The following is a 24,002-nucleotide window of genomic DNA, read 5'->3' as shown; positions in this document are numbered from 1 at the left end:
CGGGACAGCTGTAATTATGTCGTCTACATATCTGAAAAAGAATGAAGGCTTGAAGTCAAGTTTATTAAGACAGTATTGTTCAAGGTCATCCAAAACCAAATCAGACAAAATTGGAGAGAGCGGTGAGCCCATCGGTAAACCATACGTTTGAGCATATATGTTGTGGTTAAATTTAAATATGGCAGCCTTAAAACATATTTGCAATGCTTTTAAGAGTTCGTTAAGTGGGATCGGAATTTTGTCCACCAGCTGATGCCAGCGCTGTTTGACAGCGTTGATAGCAAGATCTTGTGGTACATCAGTGAATAAGGATACAACATCCAGCGAAACTAAAATATGATCAGCTGGAAGACGAAGGTCCCTAATCGCATTCACCACAGCAAAACTATCTTTTATCCGTGACAAGGGAGGTATGATGTTGTTACCTATACATTTACCATGAACATGAGGATAATTATACTGCATTGACGAGACATGCCATCGATTTCGACCACTCTTTTAATTATTCTCAAGCCAGCATTATTGACGTAGAACCTTTGTATTACAATAGGCTTCTGTTAGAAATGTGCAATATTGTAGCACATCCTAATTCTGTCAACCGTAAACAAGACATAGAACATCTAAGTAATATTTACACCTCTGTGATACGACCATTGTAATTGTCCATTACCGACTGAGCTTGCTCTCGATCTTACCTCCTTAACACAAATAAAATTTTTTGGTTTCCTTTTCACCCGTTGACTCTGCGTTACTCTGATAACTATCGTGATCGTCCCCCTCCCACTACACACTAGATGTTCCACTTATGCTCATGTGCTCTGGACTCAACCATAACGGCTGTGTGTTTTATTTCATTTTATTTTAACAAACCAACAATAAATATGAATTCGTGGGAGTTACGCGTCGCGAACGCAGTGTGTTTCGGTTTTTGTCTTTATTGTTTTTTTGTTCTATTTATTCATCAATTACCAACACGCATTTATGTAATTGGAAGTGTCATCTCATACGAGGTAATTCCTCTTTTATACTTGCTTCAACATCCTTGCATATTATTTACACCAATATGTCTTATTTTGTCAAAACCTATTTGTACATTATTTGATTTTTGTTCGTGACAGATATTTAAATGAAATTGTTCTGAGGAGGGCCCCCTACCAGGGCCGAAACGTTAACACGATAAAAAGTGTTTTGAGTTGTGACCTTCATATCCAAGAATAACAGTAATCAATAATGTGTTATTTTTGGATTAATAACCTGTGACATCCTTGTTGGCGCACCTGTTATAAGAAATTCATCAGAATATTGGAGTAGGAAATGATTGTCATTCCCTGTGGTTTGATCTTGATCCTAGTGCACACTTTCATTACGCTTATTAGTTAGTAGTACAGCAAGGCGGGTTCTGGATACAAACACCTTCTTTACCGACCGAGCCGCTCCGCGCAGCCCAGACTCAAACCCTTTTCCGCGATGACGTCACAGTCTGCCGTACCGAAGGTCAAAACCGTGCAACCTTACCGACAGTTGTATCCATCGAGGGTCAAAATCGTGCTGTTTTACCTACAATCTTACCGACAGTTGTATCGATCGAGGGTCAAAATCGTGCTGTTTTACCAACAATCTTACCGACCGAAGGTCTGTAGTGCTCGCCTGTCCCACGATAGGACTGCTGATGTGTAACATGAACCACTCCAAATTCCTTTCTTACGGTAGGACCGCTGACGTGTAACGTCAACCACCTCACATTCCTTTCCCACCTTATCAACCACCTCACATTCCTTTTCCACCCTATCAACCACGTGACATTCCAAAATTAATGGTTCCGAGAATTGTTTGTCTCAACGTCGCACCGAAATCCTTTGACCGCATACCGCTCGCCGTCGAAACTTGTCGAACGCATTGTTTTGTCTAACCACCTTATCAACCACGTGACATTCCAAAATTAATGGTCCCGAGAATCGTGTTTCACTTACTCGGTTTGATATCCAAGGTCGGCCGATAGTCGCGGTACAGAGCCTGCGGTGTCGGGTTACTATCGCTCTTGGAATGCCAAAAGGTGCGCGCGCATCCGTACAGCTGCCTTATAAAAAAGGACGCTCATCACTGCAAACGATCATTACGTCACAACCTGTCAAGCATACGTGAGGAAAGAGCTCAAGATGGAATCCGCGAAGTGTTTGAGATTGATCGATATTATGGAATCGGCGTTCAAGATTTTATCGGAAAAATCGTCGCCGGCAGAAATTGCAAAATGGATTCGACTCGGAACCCAAAATATCAGGCTTTTGAATAAAATCTTACGCAACAACGCCTCAACGATCGGGGAGAAGACAAGAATTTTGACTACAATTGGAATTCTGAAATCGTTGACAGTCAAATTTCAACAATTGCAGAAAGTGGGTGACGGATTACGAAGCCGACGAAGAAGCGATCGAGTACGGTGGGAAGATTTGGAATCAGCTTTCGAGAGGAGAATTCGAACTGGATCCATCGTCAATTTAAAGCATAAAGATGTGGAGAGATTTCTAGAAGACGCAAAGGTACTAGCTGTGACGAGACTGAAAAACGCTCTGAAGAAAGACGGGAGCTTGAAAACCAACGTTATCCTGGCTTGTAAATTTGAACTCAGAAAAGTTGATCGCACGGTGGAAGAGATCAAATTTTTTAATACGAGAAATGAAATCATCCTCCAGACAACGGATATCAACGAATGGTTCATCGAAAACGCGACGGAGCGTTTGTTGAAAAAGGTGGAAGATTTCCAGGAAAAGGATTCAGGCTGGTCGCTGACCGAAATAATCAATTTGACTGTTAATATCAACAAGTACGTGCCACTACGAGGCGGTGTCTTCACATACACACCACCACCCAAAGATATTCAAGATAAGAAGGCTGTCGTCAACATCCGTAACAGCGACTCGTATTGCTTCCTCTGGTCGGTCACCGCAGCTCTGTTCCCAGCCGACAACAATCCCAGCAAAATTACTTCGTATCCACATTTCAGCTCAGTGCTACGGTATGATGGTATAACGTTTCCTATGTCTCTAGACAAAAACACCATTTCAAAATTTGAGAAGCTTAACGACCTATCAATTAACGTTTATGGTATAGACCAAGGTGATCGGAAAAAAAGTGAAATAGTACCGATTCACCTGAGTCAGAATAAGTCTGATAAACCTGTAATTCATCTTTTGGCGATAGAAACTGAAACCACTGACGATGACGATGATGATGAAATGGTAAATTATGAAAAAAATAGAATCTTTCATTTTACATGGATTCGAAATCTGTCTCGATTAACAAGTTCCCAAATTTCCAAGCATAAACGTCAAACTTGGTTGTGCGATAGGTGTCTGTCTCATTTCAATTTCGAAAGATGTTTGTTGAAGCACCGAGCTGATTGCATGAATTTAAACAAAACCAAAGTTATTCTACCTACAGATGAGGAAAAAATACTGAAATTCAAAAATTTCAAGCACAAAGAAACCGTTCCATTCTGCATTTACGCGGATCTCGAATGTTTACTGCAACCCACGCGTGAAAGTTTTGGGGAAAATAGAACAATTTATCAGAAGCATCTTCCGTATAGTATAGCTTACTATCTACATTGCGCGTTTGACGATTCGCTTTCAAAATTCAAAATTAATCGTAGAGAAACTTGCATCCAATGGTTTGTGAACGAGTTAGCGGAATTGGCACTTTCGTTAGAGGGATACTACAAGACTGTTGTACCGATGGAACCACTAAATTTCAATCAGATCAACGAATTCGATTTGTCGACGGTCTGTCATATTTGTGAAAAACCGTTTACTCTCACAGACGTGAAACATCGGGATCACTGTCATTTCACAGGAAAGTACCGTGGTGCTGCTCACCGCAGCTGTAATCTAAATTACCAAAATTCGCACACCATCCCAGTGATATTCCACAATCTGTCGGGTTACGATTCACATTTCCTGATCAAAGCACTGGCTACATCGTTCGAGGGCACAACTGAGCTTCTACCCGTAAACAAAAAAAAGTACATTTCATTTACAAAATACGTCGAGGGGACAGATATAAAGTTCAGATTCGTAGATTCGTACCGCTTCATGCCCAGTAGTCTTGAGAAATTAGCAACGTATCTCGGTGATGATCAGAAATCAATCACACGAAAATTTTATCATAGGTCAGATAAATTTCAGTTATTGACCAGAAAAGGAGTGTTCCCGTACGAATACATAGACAGTTGGGAGAAGCTCGAGGACACACGGCTACCGTCCAAACATCAATTTTACTCAAAATTGAACGACCGGAATATATCAGACGACGATTACGCGCATGCGTGCAACGTATGGCAAACTTTTAATGTTCAAACTTTGGGAGAGTATTCGGACTTGTATTTACAGACGGACGTGTTTTTACTGGCCGACGTTTTTCAAAACTTTCGACAGAGCTGTTGGACGACGTACAAACTGGACCCGTTACATTACTACACAGCGCCCGGTCTGTCGTTTGATGCAATGTTAAAATGTACAGGCATCGAACTCGAGCTTCTCACCGACATAGACATGGTTATGTTCATCGAAAAGGGTATTCGTGGTGGTGTATCACAGTGTTCGAACAGATATGCAAAGGCCAACAATAGATATATGGGAGAGGAATTCGATCCTGAGGTCGAAGAATCTTATCTCATGTACTTTGACGTTAATAATTTGTACGGTGCTGCTATGAGCTTTGCTCTGCCATACAGTTCCTTCGAATGGTTATCAGACTTCGGACAATGCGACGTTCTTACCATCTCGGACGATGCAGAGTTTGGTTACGTGCTGGAGGTAGATTTGGAATATCCTGAGGAACTGCATGAAACTCATAAGGATTTACCATTGTGTCCGGAGCACTATGTACCTCCGATTTCGACCAATAAACAGCCAAAATTGACGCCCACGCTATTTTCTAAGAAAAACTACGTTGTTCACTACCGCGTTCTGAAACAATGTTTACAATTAGGTTTAAAATTACTCAAAATTCATAGAGTTCTCAAATTCAAGCAAACTCCGTGGCTGAAAAAATTTATAGATTTAAACACCGATTTGCGAAAAAAATCTGACAACGAATTTGAGAAAAATTTTTACAAGCTAATGAACAACGCAGTTTTTGGCAAAACTATGGAAAACGTGCGAAAGAACAGAGATGTTCGATTGATCACGAAATGGGATGGACGGTACGGTGCGAGAGCTACCATAGCCAAGCCTAATTTTCACAGCTGCACCGTTTTCGACAAAGATATAATTATCGTTGAAATGAGTAAGATGAAAGTCAAGTTGAATAAACCATTGTACGCAGGTTTCTCCATCATGGATCTGGCCAAAACCTACATATACGATTTTCATTATAATTATATCAAACAGAAATTCGGCAACTTAGCAAAATTGATGTACACAGATACAGACAGTTTGATTTACAATTTTACCGTCCCCGACATATACGAACATATGAAGGAGGACTTGCATAAATTTGACACGTCGGATTATCCTCTTGACAACGCTTATGGAATGCCTCTAGCGAACAAAAAATTTCTCGGTTTGATGAAAGACGAGAACAACGGCAAAATCATGCTCGAATTTGTAGGGTTACGAGCTAAACTGTACGCATTCCGAGTCATGGGAGATGAGACAGACACTAAACGTGCCAAAGGAGTCAGAGGATCAGCGTTAAGAAAAATAACCTTTAACGATTATTTGGACTGTGCGTTGAAACGTGAAAATCTATCCTCAAATCAGCATTTGATCATGAGTCGAAAGCACGAGGTATACACCGTAGAACAGCAGAAAGTAGCACTGAGCTGGAATGACGACAAGCGGATCGTGTTTCAAAATACAACCGACACGCTTCCGTGGGGCTACAAGCCTAAACTTTGTAATTTATAACTGTACCATGTCTGTCGATTGTCTAAAAAGACGCATAGTTGTTGTGTGTCGGATATAAAATAAAGAGGGACATACGTTTTTACAAAAAATTCATTTATTAAAATGTTACATGTCCGATTCGTTTATCCAACTGTTGTGTGTATTGTCAAAACCTAACCATTTAACGTATATTTTTCTTCCACGCTTCTTGAGCACCTTCTCCACCAGATAGATATCCGGATGCTTAACCTTGAGGAGCTCTTGTTCGTAGAAACCACCAGCGATGGGTTGATCTCGGTAGTCTTTGAGCTTGTACGTCACAGGATGAGTATTTTCCACTCGACTTATCGTGAATATTTCGGTCGTCCAATTGGGAGTGTAACCTTTCTCGAAGACATTTTTGAATTTGCTGATTCGAACTTTGTCGCCGGATTTGAACTTTGCTGATACGGTAGGTATCGCTCGAAGCCCTCCGTACGCCTGACGTAACAACAGCCTCTCGTTTGCAACGGTGACATCCGACGGTTTCATTCTTATGGTTCGGTGTTTGACGTTGTTGTAAGCCGAAACCAAATCGGATAAGATATCGAGCCACTTGTAGCTTCCTTGCATGCTGAACCGTGTCCACATTTTACCTTTCAGCGTGCGATTGAAACGTTCACAGATCGAAGCCTTCAAATTACTGTACGTGGAGTAAAGTTTGATTCCGTAGCGTGTCATAAGCGATTCGAATTTCGAGTTGTAAAATTCCGTTCCTCTGTCGACGTGTAAATTTTTCGGTACCCGTCCTTGGACAAGCACAGATTCCATTGCCTCCGTAACATCATCTCCAGACTTGCTCTTTATCGGTACAGCCCACGCATACTTTGAAAAGACATCAATGACTGTGAGCATGTACTTGTAGCCTTTGTTTTGTCCAGCGTACGACGTCATATCAACAAGATCCGCCTGCCAGGTCTCGTCGATGCCGCGCACGTCTACACGTCGACGCGGGTAATTCCGGCGTGCAGGCTTATGCAGTTCCGTCACCAGTGCTTGCTTTTCCTCGTTCATATTCCAACGCTATTAGTCTGGTGTCCAATTTGGAAATGATTTCCGCGTTTCGAATCGACAAGTCTCTGCCTGTTTTAAAGTCTGTGTAGAAGGTATCCAAGGCTTTCTCCGTGGTGATCTCCAAAGCTTTGATCATTTGATCGAGGTTGTCGATTCGTTTTTGCAGCACGCTGAATTTTCGTCTCAAGGTTTTTAAAGTTACAGCATTGTTCGGCTCTGCGGGATCCGCGACGTTGCACAGTCTCTTGTTCCGTATATCGTAATGCCCGTCCGCTGTTATTTGAAACCCGACACCCGGAGGACCGCGAGTGCTCGCAGTCGTGTTTTTATTTAGCTGACGTCCAAACACGTCGACGCTCATCTCGGTAATGAATGCGAAAATGACGGGAGCTGCTTAATAAATGATTCCTGCTTCGCGTAGCTCTTCGATAATGGAGATTATTTCGTTATTGTGACTCGGATTTCCCGCTGCCTAAGATGCCAGGAGTAAACGAAGACGCTACACCAACTCGTTTGGATCCTCCCAGAAGACGTATTCCGTTTCAACACCTTGTCGAGTGATCATAGCTTGCGGAAGTGGACCTTTACCCTTTCGGCGAGGTGACGGAGAACAATCCATTAATTCGGCAATGACATTTCTAAATTTGTAACTGTTATCGTTTCGAACAGCCCCGTCGGATGAGTAATACTTCTTATGCGCGTTCGTTGCGAGGATTATGTTTTTAAAATTTTCCCGATCTCCGGCGCTCACAGAAAAACCGTCGGGCTTCTTTTTGAACAAAAGTTTCAGCAAACCCTTCGTTTTCGGGTAACGCGTGTCGCCAATACGAACGTAGTCACTCTCAAAAGATATCAACGAATCACCGATCATCAGTCCGTTTGAGAGGTTGCGTACACCGTACACGTTGTCCAATTCGCCTTTTGTCTTCGCATCTCTCATCAGTGCAAAATACTCGTCCTCGACCGGTGTTTCTACGACTGTTTCATCCCCCGCCGAAGCAAAGGAATCGTCCATTTCCGAGACAGTTTCATTTTTCGTTTCATTATTCATCTCCTTTATTTCTTCTTTAATTTCTTCCACCTCTTGTTTGACAGGTTTGGTGTCTTTTGTAACATTCACCAGTTCTTGCAACGGAGTCACTACTGGTTTGAAAACGTCACTCAATTTCTGAGTCGTAGATTCCCTGCCCGACTTGAGCAATCTGTGTTTTCGACGGATCGCAGCACTTGCTTGAGCGATCTGATGTGGGACATCTTTTTGCTTGGAAATTTCAGAGCTCTGCATGTTGACGCAACTGAGTCTGCAGCGCTACTGCGTCTCTCGCTCGAAAACGGTAAATTTTATTTCTTTTCCAGGCTAACAAAAGAGTCGAATCCCCTCCTGTATCGTCCTTCGTTGAGCTCACTGTCTTTGTCGATCACCAGAAACCCGTACTTCTCACCGTTCCAGCATGCAGAGCACACACTTTTAAACTCTGTGTAAGACATATCGGTGTTCACATGATCGTTGTATACGTGTCTCTGGTTCATATCGTCTTGTTTGAATAACACGAGTGAGTTTACGTTGTCGCGCACGAGATGTTTGGGAATACGCGCGTACGTCTGACAGAGATAGAAACAGTCAACGTCGTGATGTCTACCCATGCAAAAGTAGGCTCTAATATTGTCCTGCTTCTCGCACACTACATCGTCAAATATGATTATTGAGTCGGGCCGTGCTTCTTCCGGTGGAATCACTTGCTCACGCTCGGTGAACGCAAGATACTCCGTACTCTCAACATGGTCCAGCAATTGCTTCAACAATCGGTATTTAGGTTGGTTGAGAGATTTCGAGTAAATGTAGATATTTTCAAATCTGAGTCCGTTGGGATGGGTTATAAGTGTGAGCAACGCGTTAGTTTAATCACAATTCGACGGTCCACAGAATATCGCACGTACACTGTTCGGGAGTAATTCACCGTGCCGTTTGTGCTTTTCGACATTTTGCTCCGAAAGTTTGTCAAAATTCATCACGGGAAGCTTGGTAGGTTGTTTCTCAAACCGCATCTCGGACATGACTGATCGGATATGCTATAAATACCCCGTTTTAAAGCACTTTTCTTCAGTCAACGCACGAACATAATCGCGTACAGAGGTAAACGAAGCAGCAGCAGGCGGCAACATCGTGGCAAGGGTCCGGTGAATAGAATCATCAACAAACTTCCGATCGAGTTGCATGTTCCCGGTTACCAATACTGCGGTCCCGGTACGAAGTTGACGAAAAGACTCGCGAGAGGCGATTCCGGTATCAACCCTCTCGATGCAGCGTGTAAGGAACACGATATAGCGTATTCGAAAAATCGTGAGAACCTTGAGGTTAGAAACGAGGCTGATAGGGTGTTGGCTGAGAAAGCTTGGAAACGGGTTCTCGCAAAGGACGCAAATTTGGGTGAGAAGGCAGCCGCTTGGGCTGTAGCTAATACAATGAAAGTAAAATCAAAACTCGGAATGGGAATGCGAAAGTCAAAAAATGTGACCTTGAGAAAAATTGTAAATGCTGCAAAACGTTCTATGGTTCCAAGCAACGATGCAAAAGTAGCTATCGAATCTGCGCTGAAGGGAGCTGAGAACGCCGTTAAAAAAGCGGGTGGTAAAGTGCGAACACCTCGCGTCCTACCGGTACCTTCGAAAGTCGGTAGTTTTCTACCGTTTCTGATTCCTATTTTTGCCGGTCTCAGCGCTACGGGTGCGTTAGCCGGTGGTGCGGCAGGTATAGCAAAAGCTGTGAACGATGCGAGCGCGGCTAAACGAGAATTGGAGGAAAGCAAACGACACAACAAAACTATGGAAGCTATCGCGTTGGGCAAAGGGCTTCACATGAAACCGTACGAAACAGGTCTTGGTCTCCATCTTTCAAAAAACTAGATGCGATGCTACCACGTCGAGCGTTGACTGATTGGGACTTGTTGGAATATGCAAAAATCTTGAGGGTTCCGCATTTCCGCGGTGTTTTCATGCGAAACGAAATGCCCGAAAACGGTCCACGAAAAAACGAGTCAGCTATAATCAACCTTGACGACAAAGACGGTCCGGGAACACACTGGGTTGCGTACAAGAAACGCGACAATAATATCGATTACTTTGACAGTTCCGGCAACCTTCAACCACCCTCGGACCTCGTAAAATACCTCGGCGTTGGTAGCGTCAAATACAATCATGAGAGGTACCAGGATTACGATACATTTGAATGCGGACACTTGTGTCTGAAATTTCTAAGCGGAGAGCTATATAAACATGGTGCGTGATTCGTCAAAGTCAGTCTACCACTCGCAGTCATGGATGATTCGTTAACGTTAACGATTTCGGGAACCTCTTTGATACTCGAGGCACAATATTTCCCACCGATCGAACTTGCTCGTGACAAAAGTTATGCTCTTGGCTTGGTAGAGCTGTTAACCTTTAATTCGATTCCCAACGTTGATGTCGGTCACAATAAAATTTACGTAGCTGACAAAGTGATCACCATACCTACCGGCAGCTACGAGATCGAGGACATAGAGAAGTATCTTCAAAACGTGCTAAGAAATACAGACATCAGGCTCGCCATAAAACCCAACAATAATACATTACGCAGCGAAATCACATGCAACCACACAATTAACTTTGAGCCGAATGATTCCATTGCTCAACTTTTGGGATTTACACCACGTGTACTGGAGGTTGACAAAACTCACGAATCGGACGTGCCTGTAACTATACTCAAGGTCAACGCGTTGCGAGTCGAGTGTAGCATTACAACGGGCGCCTACGTCAATGGACACAAAGTACACACTATTCACGAGTTTTTCCCGACCGTCCCATCAGGATATAAGATCGTGGAAGTACCGTCGCACGTCATTTACCTTCCGATCACCGTCAAGACCATAGATCACGTTCAGCTCCGGTTAGTGGATCAAGACGGAGACCTGGTTAATTTTCATGGAGAAGTTATCACTGTGAGACTACACATCAAATCGCGATAAACGATGGGAATCGTATATAACAGACTGTCAAAGAGTAGGTATATCAGTAAGTCGACATGCCCCGATCAAGTCAGTCGTCGTTCGATTCCCGAACCGCTAACACCTCGAAACGTGGAGTTCCTGATAGCTCTGGGTCTGAAACTGACACCTTTTGGAAGAGGAATTTCCGACAAATAAAAATCCGATTTTGCTTTTTTATCATCTGCTACGTGCCATGGAGGAGGAAATCTTGAGCATTCAAACGCCAGTCGTCTTTGACGAATCCGTTGCGCATTACGAGATTCACGCTCACAAACCTTACGCCTCGTCAACTTTCAACAACAGCGATGAAATTCGAATCACCGTTCAGCATCAGGATTTATGCATATTACCCAGCAAAAGTTCGGTACATATCCACGGACGACTCCTCAAACCTGATGGTACAGCTACTGTGAACACACAGCTCGTAAACAACGCCATCTGTCATCTGTTTGAAGAAATTCGCTACGAAATTAACGCAGTTGAGGTTGATAGAAGCAAGAACGTTGGCTTGACAAGTCTCATGAAGGGTTACGCTTCCCTGCACCCTGGTCAGACTTGGCTGATGGAGAACGCTGGATGGCTCGATGTAGAAGAGAAGAAAAAATTAACCGATGCCGATGGTAACTTTGACGTACTGATACCGCTCAGCATGATATTGGGTTTCGCCGAAGACTACCGCAAGATCGTTGTCAACGCTCAACATGAGTTAATTTTGACGAGATCAAAAACTGACGTCAACGCAATCATGCAGACTCAGGAGGAGGAATTCAAAATCACGATCAATGCAGTGGAATGGCTAATACCGTATTTGAAACTCGCGGATCAGAAAAAAGTTGACCTACTAAATTTCATTCAGAGAGATCCGCCTGTTTCGATGAGCTTTCGCAGTTGGGAATTGTACGAATATCCCTTACTTCCCACGACATCGAAACACGTTTGGACTGTAAAAACTTCCACTCAGCTTGAAAAACCTCGGTACGTCATTTTGAGTTTCCAAACAAGTAGAAAGAACAAGACCGGCAAGAACGCAAGTCATTTCGATCATTGCAATATCACGGACGTCAGGCTATTCTTAAACTCTCAATCTTATCCGTACGGTAACCTGAACCTCAACATGAGTCGTAATCTCTACGCGCTCCTGTACGAGATGTACGCAAACTTCCAAGCTACCTACTACGACAAGAACCCCGAGCCGTTGCTGACAAAGAGTGAATTCCTTCGAGACGTCCCCTTGTTCGTTATCGACTGTTCGAAACAAAACGAATCTTTGAAGTACGGACCCGTCGACATCCGTCTTGAATTTGAAGCTAAAGCCAACTTTCCCGCTGAAACATCGGCGTACTGCTTGATCGTTCACGATCGTATTGTCGAATACAACCCGCTCAGTGGTGGGGTGAAAAAGTTGGTATAAAAGCTGGCCCGTTTCCACCATCTCGCACAGTTCAAAGATGGAGCTCATCGTTGACATACAAGGCTTTCGTAGACCTCTCAACAACACCTTCACGTTAAAAGAATTGGCTGTAATTTCAATCTACTCGGAAGCATCTCCTTCAGTGTTTTTCTTCAAACCACCTTACAAATGGAATTTACTGGACGTCAAATACAAAAGCCAAAATTCTTGGTTAGAACGCGATTTTCACGGCTTACGTTGGAGCTGTGAAACCGTACCTTTTGAGGAAGTTGAGCGGACCATTCAAGACAGGCTGTGCAAAGCTCAAACCGTGTACGTAAAAGGAGAAGAAAAACGAGATTGGTTGCTCAAAATCGTTCCGAAAGTTGAAATCATCGATATGTTGGACTTTGACTGCCCGTCGCTTGAAACCCTGCAAAAAACTTCAGCTCTGAGATGCGACCTTCACACAATACCCAACGCAATCTGTGCAGCACGAAACGTTTGCATACTCCAGAATTGGCTACAAAATCATCGTACTGTCCGGATGGCGAGGCTGTACGATTTGTGTTACTGCGCAGAAGCGTCTACAAGAACGGTCCCGCATTCCTGGCGAATATATCACCCTGGTCATGACACTGTTGAATAGAATTATTGTACTATTTTTTGTGAAGTAATTGTCAACCGTACTCTAAAAATTGTACTCAATAAAACTTTTAAAGAATATTCATGAAATAATTTTATACCTTCACCTTAGCTCTTAAGAGAGAGAATTTTTTTCAGAAGCTTATGTAAGATTCGACCTTGCTCTCCATCCTTGACCGAGCTGTACTCAAACCGAGTTTTGCATTCCTAGAGCGATAGTAACCCAACACCGCAGGCTCTGTACCGCGGCTATCGGCCGACCTTGCACTCCGGTCTGAACCCGTCCAAATACTCATCGTAGAGTTGCAGCTCGAAACCCTCCGTCGTTGTTTAGTGGTGTTCGGACATTTTCTTAGATTTTGAGACCTAATTCTAGATACAAAACGTAGGATTAAAGGTATACAGGATAAATGAAAAAAATATTCGTAATTTCAATCTTTTTTTGTTTATTAAACGTAAGACTTACACAGAACATTGTTTGAATATTATACGTATACAAATTCGAGTTGACTGTAGGGTCCGCCAAGATAGCGTATATGCAACCGTATCTCCTTACTGGCTGCTGTCACCTTCTGATACAAATCTTCGTTTTCGTGGAGGGCTTTGTTCAGTCGGTTGGGCAGAAAAATCGTGAAAGCGTCATCTAAGTCCAGAACGATTTTGTCTCCAAATTTCGTTTTGACTCGACGAACACCGCTGACTCTGTATTCGAAGTAGGCTTCAAGATCCGAAACTTTTTTCAACGGCAGAAACGTCTCCAGCCGCGCGATTTCGTTCAGTTTTGAGAAGTCCATTGTCGTTACGGTCCAGTTGTAGGTGCTCGAAATCTCTTGTAAGTCGATTGAGGTCGGATCTGATTTTCAGGAGATGTTTTACTTCTCTGATATTCTTGAGGAGCAGTTCTAATCGTTTCTTCAACTCACGTTGTTCCAGAGAACTTCTCATTTGCAAGAAGAACAGCTTCAGACTGACGATGAACTTTTCACTTTTCGCTTTTATAACGTTCCCCCACCACATAATTTGATGGAGGGTAAGGAATGTCACGGGACTGATATCAAATACGTATGCGCGCGCACCTGACAAGTTTCGACTTGACGGTGAGCGGCACGCGGTCAAAGGATTCCGGTGCGACGTTGGGACAAACAATTCTCGGAACTATTAATTTTGGAATGTCACGGGGCTGATAAGGTGGGAAAGGAATTCGGAGTGGTTCATGTTACACATCAGCAAATTCTCGGAACCATTAATTTTGGAATGTCACGTGGTTGATAAGGTGGTTAGACAAAACAATGCGTTCGACAAGTTTCGACGGCGAGCGGTATGCGGTCAAAGGATTTCGGTGCGACGTTGAGACAAACAATTCTCGGAACCATTAATTTTGGAATGTCACGTGGTTGATAAGGTGGAAAAGGAATGTGAGGTGGTTGATAAGGTGGGAAAGGAATGTGAGGTGGTTGACGTTACACGTCAGCAGTCCTACCGTGGGAAAGGAATTTGGAGTGGTTCATGTTACACATCAGCAGTCCTATCGTGGGACAGGCGAGCACTACAGACCTTCGGTCGGTAAGATTGTTGGTAAAACAGCACGATTTTGACCCTCGATCGATACAACTGTCGGTAAGATTGTAGGTAAAACAGCACGATTTTGACCCTCGATGGATACAACTGTCGGTAAGGTTGCACGGTTTTGACCTTCGGTACGGCAAACTGTGACGTCATCGCGGAAAAGGGTTTGAGTCTGGGCTGCGCGGAGCGGCTCGGTCGGTAAAGAAGGTGTTTGTATCCAGAACCCGCCTTGCTGTACTACTTTAGTTGCAAGTCAAAAAAAAAAAACCTTACTCATTTCGGTGAGCGGAGATGGCGCAATGTAACGGCTAATGGTGTGGTGCTGTCGCATGAGGCGACTGTGTGTGGAAATGTTGATGTATGGACGGCTTGACGTTGTCATACGGTCACATATGTGAAGCCCAATTGATAATTGGCAATGTGTGTGGAAATTACATGTTTGGATAAAAATATAAGTCTCATGAGAGGAATGCAAGTCTTTTGAGAAGATTGTAGTTCTTGCTCTTGTGTAAAGAAGATGATTTCTATGAAATGGGGTGTTGTCAACGGTTTGTCACCGGACTTGTTATTTAGTGCAGAATTTGTTAAAACTTATGGATTTGTTAAAGCACATCGTCTCTGATTTTTGGAATGGTAATATGATCAGGTTGACCGAACGGTCTAAATATCTTTTAATTTTTGTATTACAACACACGAGGACGTGTCAGGATTAGCCGTGTCAAGGATAATGAAATGAATAACGAGGAGGATTATCACCGCTTTCTTCTATTCGGTCTCCAGAGAAACTACGGCAAAGATCAATAACAGAATAAACATTGAACATTTTGGATCTTGTTATTAACGTTGAATTTTAAAAAGCTTTGTTCAATAAGTTAAGTTCCAGCATGCGTCCCACACGCAAAACACAGAGTTCGCGAGTGTTATCTGGCCATTCTTCGACATATATATATATCACTTTTGGAGTGCAACACGCACTGTGGGAGCTTAGAATGGCTCGAGATACAAAAAGAACAAGCATTCGCACCTCATTCATTCAAACACGAAAAAAATAAAAATGTCCCTGCATGGAGGTTACGTTCTAGAGATGACTGAGAAACTGGTAATTGATTTTGCTCGGATTCACTATCAAGAAACTAAAAATGAAAATCATGTGACATAGAAAGAAATTTTTGGTAAATCTATCAAATGCTATTCAAGCTTCGCAGAAACATCGAATGTGGCACAGTACACCTACGATTCGATGTCGGGTTCACTCAGCTCGCAGTCCTTTTGTCGATTGTGGGTGGCTCAGCGACTCCGGAGACGATTTCCTGGATCTTGGCGGCGGGTCCCCGGCAATGAGTCGCCGCTGAATTTCACCGGGATCCAACTCCTGGTTTTGAATGGTCCACAGGCTCCGAGATGAAGTTGGTGAAGTCGATGATTCGTCACAATCAACGAAGTTTTTTGAACGAAACGGATTTTTGTCCGAGTTATGTGAAATTGGAAATTGAATCTGAGTTAGTATGTGAGTGTCCGAGACGACCTCACGTCGTGACGTCCTCCAGCAGAGAGAGAGATTCGTCCGTCGTTTGCCTGACGTCTGGTCAAGATCGTTCCACAAATACTGTTTACTTTTGTCTTTGTGATTTACGTATTCCTTTGTTAGGGCGCGTATTTTTGAATATATCTATATATGGACCCACGTATCGTTACAAATTGAATACAGGTATTCATGAGACGATGAAGCTTTAAGTTTTGTGCTTGTGTTAAATCATTGTATACCGCTGCTGCATAGTCAAAGTGAGGAAAAATAAGAGATTCTACAAGGCGTTTTCTAAGAGATCGTGTAAGTGCATGCCTATGAAATCGCAGGGAATAAAGTGCCCCGTGAACACGATTAGAAATCTGACTAATATGCTTGTCTCAGTTTGAGGTTGAGGAGAGTTGAACTCCGAGATCAGTTACATGACTAGAGTAGTCTAAAGCGACATTATTAATTACAACTCTTGGAAGTGCGGAAAAATCAATACTGGAGATGTAAGCTTGACTACCTAAAATAATTAGCTTGGTTTTATCAGGATTCAGTCTAATCAAGTTCCGTTGTGCCCACTCAAAAACACGAAACGCATCCTCAGAAAGCCTGAGTATATGTTCATGTCATTTACTGGGCGGGCAGTGTAGATAGATACGAGTATCATCTGCGTATATTCCATGTCGGGAATAAGTCAAAACTTGTGGAAGATCGTTGATAAAGATCGCAAATAACAATGGCCCAAGTACACTTCCCTGAGGAACGCCTGCAAAAGTTTCAACAGGGTCAGAATAGGTACCATTCTCATTTTTAACTACTTGAGTTCTGCCCGATAAATAATCAGCAAGCCATCTGATGACGCGATCAGAGCAGTTTAATGCACGTAATTTTCGTCAGAGTAGTTTGTGAGAAACAGTATCAAAGGCTTTTGAGAAATCAAATAATATCAATGGTGTGAGCTCACCCTGTTCAATACCCATTCTGACTGCTTCTATGAATCCTAGTAGAGCAGTTTGAGTTGAATATCCCGGTCTATAGCCAGATTGATGAGGATCTAAGAGATTATGAGTATTAAGATATTCAAGTAGTTGCTCATGTATCACACGTTCAAATGATTTGGAGAATTCAGAAAGAATAGCGATAGGACGCTGTTCGCTATTGGATAGCTCGTAGTTCGATCGAACCGCGTGGAAGATATAGGTCGCTGAAGTCAAAGATGAGTTTCGTGGTGTTGAGTTTAATTTTACATATTATTTATTTATTTTATTTACATATATACAGTTAAAGTAAAGGTTGCCAAGTGATACTAGGAATGGTTTTTGTCTTGAAAAAATGCGGTGGAGGCTGCAGTGAGGATGTCGGCCGTCGAGGGGGTTCAGTCACAGTCCTGGGTGGCGGAGTGTACCGGCTCTCTGGAGAGCTGGGTGGCGTTGGGGGACGGCGGTTCTCAGCCGTCTTTACAGGAGACTCCCACTCACTATCGGTTGTCTGGGTGGCAGTCGACACAAACGAGCGCTGCGGCTCGGGAAATGGGGAGACTGGAGCTGGGATGCGTCGGTGGTAGCTTGGAGAAGTCAGTCGGGCTCTCCGGACATCCCACAAGGAAAGCAACACGGCTGGAGGTCTGGTCAGAGGTCGTGATGGGATGTCGATCGGATGCAGTATCCAAGGGACTGGCGGGTTTGATGCTGATGTCTTTGTCAGTGGGCTGGCCGAAGCCAGATAAAAAGGATCCGTCATGCAAATGTTCTGCAGTCCGGTCTGTCGTAGCGTCAGTCAACCGTCGTAGCGTCAGTCAAAGTCGGCGTAGCGTTAATGAGCAGGTACGGCGTGGCGTTGAAGCGTCAGCGTCGGTATGGTTTGTCAGGACGAGGTGAACCCGAAGTGTCCTGCCGATCGGTCTGATCGGCCGTCTCTTATTGCAGCCTCGGTTGGTCTTTGGCAGCGGGAGACTACGTTGGTTGATTACGTAACGCGCTCGGCTGCGTGGGTGGCGGAGCGGCGCGCGTGACGTCACACTTTCTTCTGGGTCGCGTGATTGGAAAGTGTGCAAGGCTGGTTGCCTCGCGTGGGATGGAAGGCGCGTGACCAACGAGTTGCGTTCACAATGTTGTTGTGAACAGACGCGTATCTGAAGGTGTAGCAGGCAGATTTACTTTTGACAGAGGTGTGATTGAGGTCAATTTCCAACAACTAGGAAAAGTTCCTTGTTCAACGGATCTATTAAAAATCTCAATCAAATACGGACGAAGGACTGGGTATACAGTTTTAAGCATTTCTGTTGATACTAAATCGGAGCCAGTACAATTCTTTTGAGCCTTTAATAATGCTCGATCAATATCTTCACCTGTTATAGGTTTAAACTCAAAAAGACTCGGAAGACTACTCCTAAGTGGACAAGAGTTGATATCGAGAATTTCATTCGCCAGAAGAGGTTGTGATGCACGAGAGACAGCAGCAAAGTGTTGATTTAAAACATGTGGGGAGAAGTACTTAAGTGGAGAAGGAGTTTTTGGTGTTGTCAAATTCATGCTTCTAAGTATGTTCCAAGTAGATTTCGAGTCCGGAGATGAGTTGAGTAAAGTCGTGCTATAATCATTTTTAGCAACATCTATATTGTTTCTAACTCTAGCTCGCAATTCAGTAAACAATTTTCGATCAGTGGGACGACCGTATAGGTGTGCTCTACGATAGGCAGCACTCTTTTTCCGCATCAGTGCGCGAATGTCGGCCGAAATCCATGGCTTGTTTTGCGCACGAATTGTAACAGTTCTCTTCGGTGCGTGAACATCAAAAGTAGAGAGTACGTTATTGATGAGAATTGTAGTTATACAGGACAAACTAGAGGATTGTGTCGGAGAGTGAAGCAATCCATCAATATTATTATTATGATAATCATGACTCAAATTTTGATTATGACTAGGCTCAGCCGATAAATCCAGTACCAGCCGCGAATGAAGTTCATCATAAAGGGAGTTGAGATTCAAATTTTTCAAGTTACCATGAGTGACTACTTTCGGTTCTATTTTCAATGCTGGAAAATCATACTCAATTGAGATGAGGTCATGACCACCTGCAAAAGGAGCATCACTTTTCGAATAGGAACGAACCAAATCTAGGTTCGGAACAATAAATAAACCTAACCAGGTATGAGTTTGAGTACCATATGGAGTTGATGATGAGTAGGTTCAGACGGGACAGGCACTAAATTATGTTCAAGAAGATAATTACGAAGAAAGTTTGAGTCCGGATGACTCCTGTGCATGGGTAAATTAAAGTCACCCGCGATAATAAGATCAGTATAATTCGCAGATAATCGTGTAATTATGTCAAACACGTCATATGGGTAGATTCCATGGGGTCGACGATAAACAACCGCTAGTGAAATACTAGTTGAACTATGTCTAACCTCTACAATTTAGACGGACGACTTAACTTGACTGTTTTAAAAAATGTGTGATGCGCGCTCTCCTCCTCATCTACGCGAGATTTGGCATCCCTGCGGAGACGAATCGTTCGAGCGCGGCTCGCACGGAGATCGCAATGACACGGGCACAAAACGACGCTCAGGCACTGAACACCCTCCCCCCGTTGGGAGTGCTAACGAACAAAATTATGCAAACAGTAGTACATATCATTAACCTTATTATAACTGATCCTTTTACAGCGATTACCTTAAGTCTAAAGTTGATATTTTATGCATAAAGAGTACATAATTAATCGGAATATGACTTTGAAGAAACTTGAAGACTTGGCTTACATCTACATAGTATAACGACTGAATCTTGCGTACGTATGAATCGAAAACTCGAATTTGAAAAATTAGAAAGAATTGATTGTAAATTTCAACTGAGAAGAGTTCGAAAATTATCGTTTTCGTTGAATTCTCCCGATAATCTCAAGCGCTTATGGGCAAAGCGCAAATCGATCTCGTGTTGCGTTTGTAGAGTCCTCGAGTCGTTTTTACGGTGACCACCCTGACTACGCCATCGTCTCCAGGATGTAGTTCCACCACTCGACCCAGTCGCCACTGCATACATGGTTGGTTCTTGTCAATCAATAGGACTACCGTGTCCAGCGCGATATTTTCGGTCGGATTTATCCATTTCTGTCTCTTTTGTAACTCGCTCAAATATTCGAGTTGCCAACGGCGCCAGAATTCTTGTCGTGTCTTAGTGATCAGTTGCCACGAGGTTGTCTGGAACAAGCGAAAGATCATTTTCCGGCAGCATTGTGAGCGGTCTTCCAACAAGAAAGTGCGCGGGGGTTAAAGCAATTGGATCGTTTGGATCTGTGGAAATAGGGCACAATGGGCGCGAATTGAGAATGCCCTCAATCTCGATTGCCAGAGTAGTCAATTCTTCGTACGTAAACAAAAGATCGCACATGACGCGTTTAAGATGGTGTTTACACGATTTTACAGCCGCCTCCCAGATACCCCCGAAATGAGGTGAGAGGGGCGGATTAAAATGCCACTCAATTTTTCTGGTCGACGTAAATTCGTATAGTTGAGAACGGAAGTCTTCGGACTCTCTGACAGCGTAAAATTCACGAAGTTGACTGTTCGCGCCGACGAAATTCGTCCCATTGTCCGAATAGATATGGCCCGGAATGCCCCGACGACTGACGAATCGTCGTAAAGCCGCTATGAACGCGTCTGTTGACAGATCGCTTGCAATCTCGATATGAATAGCTTTAGTCGACATGCGAATAAATACGCAGCCGTAGACTTTAATGCTGCTCCGATTCCGATGTTTCTTTTCTTTTGCGAGTATCGGACCGAAATAATCTACTCCCGTGTGGTAGAACGGCGGTGCATTGTCTACTCTAGATTTTGGCAAGTCGGCCATCTTGTACGTCTCTGGTTTAGCCCGAAACCGGATGCATCGCACGCAACGTCGCACGACTTTACGTATTTGATTTCTGCCGTCTAGTATCCAGAATCTTTGCCGGATACTATATAATGTCGATTGGATCCCAGTGTGAAAGAATTTTTCGTGCATGTGACGAATCAAAAGGTCGGTTACGTGATGTCGCGACGGAAGAAGGATCGGATTTCTTTGATCGAGCGAGATATCGGCCTTATTTATACGACCACCAACGCGAATCAAGCCTCTCTCGTCGACTCGCGGATTCAGAGATCCGAGTTTTGCGCATTTCACCCTTTCTTCGGATAAAAGACGATCGATTTCGTCTTGAAAGTGCGCTCGTTGGATTAATCGAATAACGCGATACTCGGCCTCCTCAATTTCCTTGATTGTCAAAGCGCCCTTGACATTATTGTTGGGTGAGAAACGTAAGCAGTACGCGACGACACGAATCAATCGTGTGTATGACGAGAAATTTTTGAAAATTTCTTCCGATTGCGATTGCGAGAACATGCACAATGATTTTTTAATCCCCGGTAAATCCTTCTGAGGCGTTACCGCGACTTGCGGCCAAACGGATTCAGGCTGAGCTAGCCACGCAGGCCCCCGAAACCACGAGTCGTTATTTAAAAATTCCCGTGGAAATTGACCTCGCGACAACGCGTCTGCCGGATTCCGATCAGTCCGGATGTGCCGCCACTCTGCGTCTTTACTGACTTCCTGTATCTCTGCGACGCGATGTGCCTCAAACACCTTTAGGACGCTCGGATGTTTGTTTAGCCATTGTAAAACTATTGTCGAGTCTGACCAGAAAATTGTCTTGTACACGCGAAAGCTCGTTACCTCGAGGACTTCGGGATATAAGCGAGCAAGTGTCAAAGCGCCGCAGAGTTCGAGTCGAGGGACGGTTTGATCTTTTATCGGAGCCACCCGTCCCTTTGAACAGAAAAGTCTTACGCGAATTTCGTCGTCCTGCTCGCAAGAGCGCACGTATATACAAGCTCCGTAACCCGTCTGCCTCGCGTCGCAAAATCCGTGAATCTGGATATCGATTGGGTTATTTGTCGAAACGTATCGGTCAATCTTTAAATTGTTGATTATTGACAGTTGTTCCGCGAGCGATCGCCACGCGGAATCTGACGCGCTGGGTACGGATTCGTCCCATGTAGTTTTTGCCTTCCAGCATCGTTGCATAATCACTTTCGAGGTGAGAATCACCGGACCGAGTAAACCGAGGGGGTCGAAAATTTTCGCGATTTCTGATAAGATATATCGTTTTCTGACCTTCTCGGAGGGCTCGATACGTTTCACCGTATAAAGGAAGTCGTCATTCCGCGCGTTCCATGATATACCGAGTGTTTTGTGCACAGGATTTTCGTCTGTCAGAAAATCGATATCTGCGGTTTTTTTGCTCAAATTATTTAGGGCCTGCGGGTGATTTGACGCCCATTGTCGAATGTCGAATCCGCCACGCTTCAATATTTCGATCACTTCGTCCCGAATTTGTACGATTTCCTCAAAGGTGTTTGCCCCTGATAACAAATCGTCGACGTATAAGTCGCGCGTTAAAACCTCGGCCCCCTTAGGATAATCCGCGCTCTCATCGCTTGCAAGTTTTTGTACGGTTCGTATTGCAAGAAACGGAGCCGACGACACGCAGAACGCCACGGTGTTTAGTTCGAATACGCGAATTCTTTCCTGTTGGAGCCAGAAAACTCGTTGGTACCGACGATCGCTGGGGGCGATCCAAATTTGTCGGTACATTTTCGCGATGTCCGCGGTAATCACAAATTTATAACTGCGAAATCGTAAAAGATGCTTGATTAGTTTCAATTGAATAGTCGGGCCGACCATCAGCGTATCGTTAAGCGACACTCCCATGCTTGTTTTGGCGGACGCATCGAAGACAACTCGGGTCTTCGTCGTAGCGCTTGTCGCCTTTATGACCGCGTGGTGTGGGAGATAATAACCGGGTAGCGATTCGTCGACAACGAGTGACATGTGGCCTAGTTCTATGTACTCATTCATAACGCGATGATATTCCGCTTTGAGGATCGGGTCTGCGTTAAGCCTTTTTTGCAAGCCAGCAAATCGTCGCAAAGCCATAGATCGCGAATCACCGAGGTCTCGATCGGCGCTGCGGAACGGCAGACGAACGACGTACCGTCCCGACGGTTCGCGAGTGACGTTTCGAATGAAATGAGTTTCGCAGCTTGTATTTTCTGATAATTTTCTTTGACTAGCGTTTGCATCATCGAGCAACCAGAATTTTTCTATTGTTTCCTTTAATTCGGTCAGTTGGCACGACGTTCGTTTCGCGACCGTGGTGTTTGATTTTCCGCCGGCAACGGACCAGCCGAGCTGAGTTTTCTGTAAGACGAGATCGCAGCCGTCGCGGGACAAATCACATTGTCCGATCGATAATGATGACAACGTTGTCCTTGACCCGATGAGGATGTCGATCCTTCCAGGCAAATGGAATTGCGGATCGGCCAATTTTACATTCCGTGGTAAGTCGATTGATTCGCGAGGAAAGATTTCGTTCGGTACGTTATCAGCTATTTTCGGTATGACCAGAAACGTGAGAGTTTTGTTGAAATTATCGTGTATCGAATAAAATGTACATTCGACCGCGCCTTTAGAAATTGTATTTGCGTCGTCGATCATTCCTACCGCGATCGTGCACGCGCGTATCGGTAGTTTCAATTCTCTCACAAGATCCTCCGTGATAAAATGCGCTGTCGCACAAGTGTCTAATAAAGCGCGACGTTTTAGGTATTGACCGCGTGAGTCTTTGACGCGTATTTGAGCGCTCAGCATTAACTGCGACTGTAACGCCCTTGACGTGAAGCTGTGTGTAATCATTTTGCTACATGTTAGATTTACCTTTGTTGTCGACTTAGGTGTATCCGATTGTATCGTTTCTTGGGTCGTGTGGGTGGATGCAGCAGGAGATTCGTTATGCAGAAGAGTGTGGTGAAACCTGGAGCAGTTTTTGCAATGCGTCGAAGTGCATTTGCCGCGGTGCGAGCGCAGGCAATTTTTGCACAGCGATGAACT

The 24,002-nt window shown here is 44.0% G+C and overlaps 1 protein-coding gene across 1 annotated transcript; it reads right to left on the bottom strand.

Moving 5' to 3' along the window:
• Positions 1-20,246: 20,246 nt before the first annotated feature.
• LOC124223697 (uncharacterized) lies at positions 20,247-20,924 on the bottom strand. The gene has a single exon (XM_046635930.1). It carries the CDS (start codon positions 20,922-20,924, stop codon positions 20,247-20,249), a length of 678 nt encoding a protein of 225 aa, XP_046491886.1.
• Positions 20,925-24,002: the final 3,078 nt, after the last annotated feature.

This window comes from Neodiprion pinetum, chromosome 7 (genome assembly GCF_021155775.2).
Source record: "Neodiprion pinetum isolate iyNeoPine1 chromosome 7, iyNeoPine1.2, whole genome shotgun sequence".
Lineage (NCBI taxonomy): Eukaryota > Metazoa > Arthropoda > Insecta > Hymenoptera > Diprionidae > Neodiprion > Neodiprion pinetum.
Note: the sequence above shows the minus strand (reverse complement) of the source record. Positions and strands in the feature narration are given on the sequence as shown.